The 7,873-nt window shown below is 43.9% G+C and overlaps 1 protein-coding gene across 1 annotated transcript in view; it reads left to right on the forward strand.

The window, feature by feature from the left end:
* The window catches only part of LOC126398241 (kinesin-like protein KIF26A), a 73,497-nt gene extending 66,379 nt beyond the window's left edge, over positions 1 to 7,118 (forward strand). Inside the window, exon 15 of the mRNA XM_050057404.1 lies at positions 3,933 to 7,118. Within this exon, the coding sequence (XP_049913361.1) occupies positions 3,933 to 4,120 (188 nt within the window). The 3' untranslated portion in view covers positions 4,121 to 7,118. The remainder of the gene's footprint in view (positions 1 to 3,932) is intronic.
* The last annotated feature ends 755 nt before the right edge of the window (positions 7,119 to 7,873 follow it).

Consider the following 7,873-nt stretch of genomic DNA (forward strand, 5'->3'; position numbering starts at 1 on the left):
ACCAGGTTTGTTGAGACCAGGTTCTTTGAGACCAGGTTCTTTGAGACCAGGTTTGTTGAGACCAGGTTCTTTGGTACCAGGTTCTTTGGCACCAGGTTCTTTGGTACCAGGTTCTTTGAGACCAGGTTCTTTGAGACCAGGTTCTTTGGCACCAGGTTCTTTGGTACCAGGTTCTTTGAGACCAGGTTCTTTGAGACCAGGTTCTTTGGCACCAGGTTCTTTGGTACCAGGTTCTTTGAGACCAGGTTCTTTGAGACCAGGTTCTTTGGCACCAGGTTCTTTGGTACCAGGTTCTTTGAGACCAGGTTCTTTGAGACCAGGTTCTTTGGCACCAGGTTCTTTGGTACCAGGTTCTTTGAGACCAGGTTCTTTGAGACCAGGTTCTTTGGCACCAGGTTCTTTGGTACCAGGTTCTTTGAGACCAGGTTCTTTGAGACCAGGTTCTTTGGCACCAGGTTCTTTGGTACCAGGTTCTTTGAGACCAGGTTCTTTGAGACCAGGTTCTTTGGCACCAGGTTCTTTGGTACCAGGTTCTTTGAGACCAGGTTCTTTGAGACCAGGTTCTTTGGCACCAGGTTCTTTGGTACCAGGTTCTTTGAGACCAGGTTCTTTGGGACCAGGTTCTTTGACACCAGGTTCTTTGGTACCAGGTTCTTTGGTACCAGGTTCTTTGAGACCAGGTTCTTTGAGACCAGGTTCTTTGGCACCAGGTTCTTTGAGACCAGGTTCTTTGGTACCAGGTTCTTTGGTGCCAGGTTCTTTGAGACCAGGTTCTTTGAGACCAGGTTCTTTGGCACCAGGTTCTTTGGTACCAGGTTCTTTGGTACCAGGTTCTTTGACACCAGGTTCTTTGGTACCAGGTTCTTTGACACCAGGTTCTTTGGTACCAGGTTCTTTGGTACCAGGTTCTTTGAGACCAGGTTCTTTGGCACCAGGTTCTTTGGTACCCTGCAGTATTGACGGATTCTCGGCTGATGGCCAGGGTGACCTCACGTCAATCTGCTGTGACCAGTTGCCAATCAGAGGAACACCTTCAGTTTCTTAATCATATGTTTCAGTGTATGTAGTATACAACGTGATGTATGAAGGGTTTGGTGCGTTGTACAGTAAACATCCTTTGTTAGGTTAGTGACGATTCTCTCTGACCAGTCAGAGGTCTGCAGTGTTTGCACCCCACCTTCTATTATCAGCTCATTTGGAACCTCCACCGAGGTGGTGCCATGAACGCATTATCTGCCAGGTTCTGTCTACGACTGCTGTTCATGGAAAACCTTTGAACAGAAACCCTGCACAGTGCTCTCACTCAGCCTCGCAGTTTATTACTTTCACCAGTGTTTCAGTCCTCCTGCACCTTCAGCAAGACTGTTCTCATGATAACACTCTAAAGCTGTTCTCAGAGATGATCCAGCGTCTGACCGCAAACACACAGTGTGGACAGACAGACAGTGGGTGTTTCTCAGAGTCAAGAGGACGGGTCCTCCAGAGACAGAGTCCTTCCTCTCATTCAGTGAACACACATTGGAACAGACTAACAAGTGTCCCCATGTGATCATCATTAACCCTCAGCAGACTGAAGAGGTTTCATTGAAGAGGCCCCGCCCTCACTTCCTGCAAATTGTGTGCAAAGCATTGTGGGGATTTTATACCCGTGGGGGATCCACACATGCATCCTTGGTGTTTCTCTGAAAGAAGGACTCAGTCCTTCGTGAAACTCAGAGGGATCATTGACATTGGAACAGTCCTTCCTTCGGCGGGTCGATGACGTAATGTCCTCCAGATTCAGCTGTTTGAGGATCCTCGGTGACGGTTCTAGCCTAAACGCCCCCCCACACGTTGTGACAATGTGCCGCCCTGGGCAAACGCCCATTCGGCCTATATCAGGATCCGCTACTGAGGATCCTTCCTTGACTTTGAGAAACATCCAGTGTGTTTTCAGCTGAGAGTGCGAGCAGCTCGAAGCCTCACCTGTTAAAACTCTTCCTCTGCGGCTCTGCTGGCTCCACCAGGATTCTGTTTCTGGCTCCAGCTGGCGGAGTTTGGAGAGGAGACTGTTGGAGCAAACTGTGAAGACAAACAGCCTCGAGGGACACAGTTTTATTCTCCATCAGCGGGACGAACTCTCAGCTCACCTCTGAGAAATGTAGTCGCCGACTCTTCACAGGAAACAGTCAGACGAGCTGCGAGACCTTGGCTCGTCCTCAGATCAATAAGACATTATCTCCTCCAGGAGCTGCTCATAAATCTCTGTCTGCTTCTGTGGAGATACAGAGACGTGGTCAGGCTCCGTCAGCGTATCCCAGCATGCCCTGCACCGTCAGAGAAGAAGACATCACACTGACTGAGATTAATTAATTAATTAATTCATTCATTAATTCATTCATTCAGACTGACTCCACCCTGAAACACCTGACACAGTTTGGATATTTTTTACACTGACTCTTTTACACAAGATTTTTCCCAAACTACAAACTGTTAGATTTTATGTGTTTGATACGATCGTGTTTCTCCAGACGATCCTCGGCTGACGAGACAGAAAGAGTCTGCAGACGTCTGAGCTGATTCACCGTGTTCTCTTTATGTTTAAGCCTCGGCGTTGGAGACAGCCAAGATCGAAGACATCATGTTTACATGTTGTCGATCCGTCCGTCTGTCCATTCTGGTGAACGCATTATTTAAAAACTTTCCAAATTTTCTTCAAATATGGCACAAACGTCCACCTGGACTGAAGAATGAACTGATTAGAATTTGGTGGTCAAAGGTAAATGTGACCTTGCATTTGTTTCATTCTCATGAATTCAGTGTCTCAAGAACGGCTTAAGGACATTTTTTTCCTTGGCACAAACATCAACTTGGACTGAAGAATAAACTGATTGGACTGAGGAATTTTGAGGTCGAAGGACAAAGGTCACTGTGACCTTGTGTCCGTCTTATTCCCATGAACGTGATATCGAAATATTGAAAAGTATATCTTGAGTGAGTTTCTTGAAATTTGACACAAACATCCACTTGGACTCAGCAATGCAGTGATTACATTTTGGTGATCAAAGGTCACTATGACGTCATCTGTCTCATTCTTATGAACATGATATCTCAATCCCCCAAATTTGGCACAAATGTCCTCTTGGACTTTTGCCCTCAGAATTTTGTGGTCAAAGGTCACTGTGACCTCACAAAACATGTTTTCATCCATAACTGAAGAATTCATTAACTAATTCTGACCAAACTTGACACAAATGTCTAACAGGATAAAATAATGAAGGTCAAAAGGTCAAAGGTCAGCTGTACTGTGACATCATCATGTTTTAATGTCATATCTCAGGAACAGAAGGGGAGACATTTGGTCAGATACTGAATCTGATTAGTCAGATGTTGTAGAATTTGTAGCTTCTTTTCAGCAGCATCCATATTTGAATCATCGTCTTCTGTCATTGCTCCATTCAAGTCTGGACGGACATTTCCCTTTAAGGGCGGCGGCCTTGTGTGTAACCTGTGAGTGTGTGACATGAGTTTTGTTGTGTGTGGAGGGAAGCAGCTTTGTTGGATTGTCATTGGTGACGATGCAACAAACAGTGATGACAGCAGCAGAATGAAGTGTGTGGATAAGTTCAGGGCTGTTAGACCTCATGAGACGGCCATATTTGTTGTTTTGTGGTGAAGACTCATAAAGTCTGCGTTGGTGAACAGCACCTGAACGCCTCACGGTCCTTCCCTCTGCACGGCTAGAGGCTAGTCACCAGCTAACAACGAGCCAAGCTAACATTACTGTTAAGAAGGTTAGGAGTCGTCACTGAGAGGTGACACATGGATATAAACTGTAACTGTGACTGGGCCGGTGGGCGGAGTCATACAACCACAGGGCGGTGATTCTCGCGTATTCATATGAAATGTTTTTAACTCTGACTCGTCTCTTCCTGTCTGTGTCCCCCCTCCAGTCGACGTGGACCAGGACCTAGACCGGGAGTCCCAGGAGTACCTGGAGGCTCTGGCTCAGGTCACGGCGGAGCTGGAGTACTGCGTCAACCTCTGCAAGTCCCGCGTCATGATGGAGACATGCTTTGACATCGCTGTGACACTGGCCGCCGCCGCCACGCAGGGAGGACAGCAGGAGGTGGAGGTGTGAGAGGAGAGACGGGGATGGGCGTATTAAAAGAGCACCACTGCTGTCAGCCTGCCCCCTGTGGCTACTCACAGTACTGCAACAAAAAAAAAACTACTGAGGCCCCAAAAACACTGACAGTCATGCACAAGGGAGCAACTTTGATTAAAATGAATGAGTGAAATATTGAAGTGCAGTTTCTAGCTCTGATAACACGTTCATGGCGACCAATGGGAAGCGCAGAATGGGGAGGAGTCTCTGTGGCATAATGACAAAGGACATGATTTATTGTCCTGAGCAGAAATTCATTTTTCAGGACATCACAGGAAAACTCTGACGTCATTTATCTCAGCGGACAAAACGTCCGACAGACTCATTCATTCATTCGTTTAATCAAAGTCAAATCTCTGAAGACTCAAACAGATGAGACGGAGACGGAGACAGAGGAGCTGCAGCTGGAACAAACAGGAAGTTAAAAACTCAGAACATGTCGGTGACAACTGATGTAAGAAAACTGTTTTTGGATGTGTTTCCATGGTGACCGACGTTTGTCCTCTGTGGAGACGTCCCATCAAAGCAGAGGAACACACCGCTGGTCCTGAGTCAGTGACGACGAACAGATCTCAGAGAGGATGAGAGTTCTGGAAGTGCCTTTCTATTTATCATCTAATTTAATACATTAATTATTTATTCTGATTTTATATATTTATCATGTCTGTTTGTTTTTATGGTGCTGATCATAAAACTTTAATATATTAGTTATGCAAAAAGCTGATGTGTGATTTCAAACTGTATTTAAGTTTGAGCGAGAGAAGAAAAAAAGGAGACGGAGAGACGAGCAATAATTCAGTTATTAATACAGAGCTCATCTCACTGGATGATTTGCTGCCTTTGACTCGACACACACTGACTCACAGCTTCTGTCAGATTATCATTTAAAGATAAATCTCCTCCTTATCGTCTCATGAAATGTGAACTCATGTTGAAATAATTTAGTCTCATTGTTTTTGACGTTTATCCAGATTAAACATGACTCCATAAATCCTCTCAGAAATCAGAGACAAAAAATCATCATGTTTCCTTCAGCTCAGTGTGAACAGACACACCTCGCCAGCTCTGACGGACAGAAATACGTTCTGATGGTAAAGAACCTGAAAGCAGAAACTGTCGGTCGTCTCTGAGACCAGAACCAAAGAGCAGGAAACAGGAGCAAACTGAGTCCAGCAGACGAGCTCTGGTTCTTGAAACCTTGGTTCGATCTGGAGAACCAGTCTGAGTTTCCACCAGCAGAACCATTGAAATCAAGGACGTGTCATCAGAGGAAGGTTGTGCGGTGCATGTTAGAAGTAAACAGTTGTAGCAGGACGACAGATCACTCTGACGACCTGTGAGCTTCTAGTCTTTTTCCTGACGAGTTCTCGTTATGTTTCTCGTTTGTTGCCGTCTCTATCGTCTCTTTCCAACCTGTAGACTATGACACGCCCTCTGATGTCATCATGTTTCAAACATCCATTTTAGAAATGCCTGCCGTTTGTTGGTTCAGAAACAACTTTCTGGGCTCCAAACCAGTTTAATTTTTTTGAAATGCTCTGTCCAGTTCATGATGAGGTGCAGGAACCAGAACAGAAGCTGTTTTATGTTGGTGGAAAAGTGACCTGAGAGACTCGACTGATTCAAACTGAGACGAGTCTGTGAGCTGAAAATGTTTCACTGATTGAAGACGACAAACAACAAACTTCATCAGTCAAATATCAGCTCTCCAAATTCAATATTTAAACATCTAAAAAAGTTGATATTTTTGCAACATTTTACGACATTTTATAAACATTTTTGAGACATTTTATTAATACGTGTTGAACAATTTAATAACATTTTTATGACCTTTTTTCAGTATTTTTTTTCAGATATTTTATTATTTTTTTGACATTTTATCAACATTTATTAAGACATTTTTAAACTAGTTAAAGAGTATATTTGTTTTTCTGTCAGGTGCCTCAGCTGTGGCAGGAGATATCATGTTTTCAAGCCCATTCTCATAAACATAATATGTCAACAACATGCTGAGGGAATTTTTAAAACTTTGACTCAAACGTCCACCTGGACTCAACAATGAACTGATTAGAATTTTGTGGTCAAAGGTCACTGTGACCTCACAAAATATGTTTTTGTCCATAACTGAAGAATTCATTCACTAATTCTGACCAAACTTGACACAAATATCTAACAGTATAAAATAATGAAGTTCAAAGGGTCAAAGGTCAGCTTGACTGTGACATCATCATGTTTTAACGCCATATCTCAGGAACAGAAGGGGAGACATTTGGTCAGATACTGAATTGGTGACTCTAATCTTGAAACTGTGCTGATTGTATAGATCTTCTGTGTGTGAAGCATCCATGTTTTCACTGACATGGATGGAGACTGACTCTGTTCATCAAAATGCTTCAAAGCCTGACATTCAATAACAGTGTAGAAACCAGGCTGAGTCACACTGTCATCCTGAGGAGTCATTCATTCATTCAAATTTCTAACTTTGTTTCTTCAACCATTTTTTCCTCTTTAACTTTCTGAAGTGTCTATTCTTCTCCTTCTTCTTCTTCTTCTCCTTCTTCTTCTCCTCCTCCTCCTCCTCCTCCTCTTCCTCTTCTTCTCCTCCTCCTCTTCCTCTTCTTCTCCTCCTCCTCCTCTCCTCCTCCTCCTCCTCCTCCTCCTCCTCCTCCTCTCCTGGTCAGTCGACATTAAAACATTCTCAGACCGTTTTTAAAGTTGCTGCATGAAAACTTTTCTTCTTCTTCTTCTTCTTTAAACATGTGATGTTCTGCTTCTGTTTCTTTAGTTGTGTTTGTCTTAGAAGAAAAAGTGAGTTTTGCCAAACACATTTTTTTAAAGTGACGTGAGACCTTTACTAACTCTTTTTTTTATTTCTTTTGGTACTGTACAGTTTTCTAATCATTTGTAAAGAAAAGAGAAGAGTTTGGAAAACAGTGTACAGGCTGGGTGGGTCGCCTCGTGTCATACATGTTAATAAAGATAAGAGTCTTTTGGTTAAATCACAACACGAGTCACTTTTTATTATCTGTTGTACATTTTAGACAAAGTGTCTTGCTGTCAGTCTGACCACATGAGATCAGTTTAAAGCTCCAGTGTGTGTCAGGTTTATCCAGTGTGTGTCAGGTTTATCCGGTGTGTGTCAGATGTATCCAGTGTGTGTCAGGTTTATCCAGTGTGTGTCAGGTGTATCCAGTGTGTGTCAGGTTTATCCAGTGTGTGTCAGATGTATCCAGTGTGTGTCAGATGTATCCAGTGTGTGTCAGGTGTATCCAGTGTGTGTCAGGTGTATCCAGTGTGTGTCAGGTTTATCCAGTGTGTGTCAGATGTATCCAGTGTGTGTCAGGTGTATCCAGTGTGTGTCAGGTGTATCCAGTGTGTGTCAGGTTTATCCAGTGTGTGTCAGATGTATCCAGTGTGTGTCAGGTGTATCCAGTGTGTGTCAGGTGTATCCAGTGTGTGTCAGGTTTATCCAGTGTGTGTCAGATGTATCCAGTGTGTGTCAGGTGTATCCAGTGTGTGTCAGGTGTATCCAGTGTGTGTCAGGTTTATCCAGTGTGTGTCAGATGTATCCAGTGTGTGTCAGGTGTATCCAGTGTGTGTCAGGTGTATCCAGTGTGTGTCAGGTTTATCCAGTGTGTGTCAGATGTATCCAGTGTGTGTCAGGTGTATCCAGTGTGTGTCAGGTGTATCCAGTGTGTGTCAGGTTTATCCAGTGTGTGTCAGATG

Source organism: Epinephelus moara, chromosome 12 (assembly GCF_006386435.1).
Source record: "Epinephelus moara isolate mb chromosome 12, YSFRI_EMoa_1.0, whole genome shotgun sequence".
NCBI classification, from domain to species: domain Eukaryota; kingdom Metazoa; phylum Chordata; class Actinopteri; order Perciformes; family Serranidae; genus Epinephelus; species Epinephelus moara.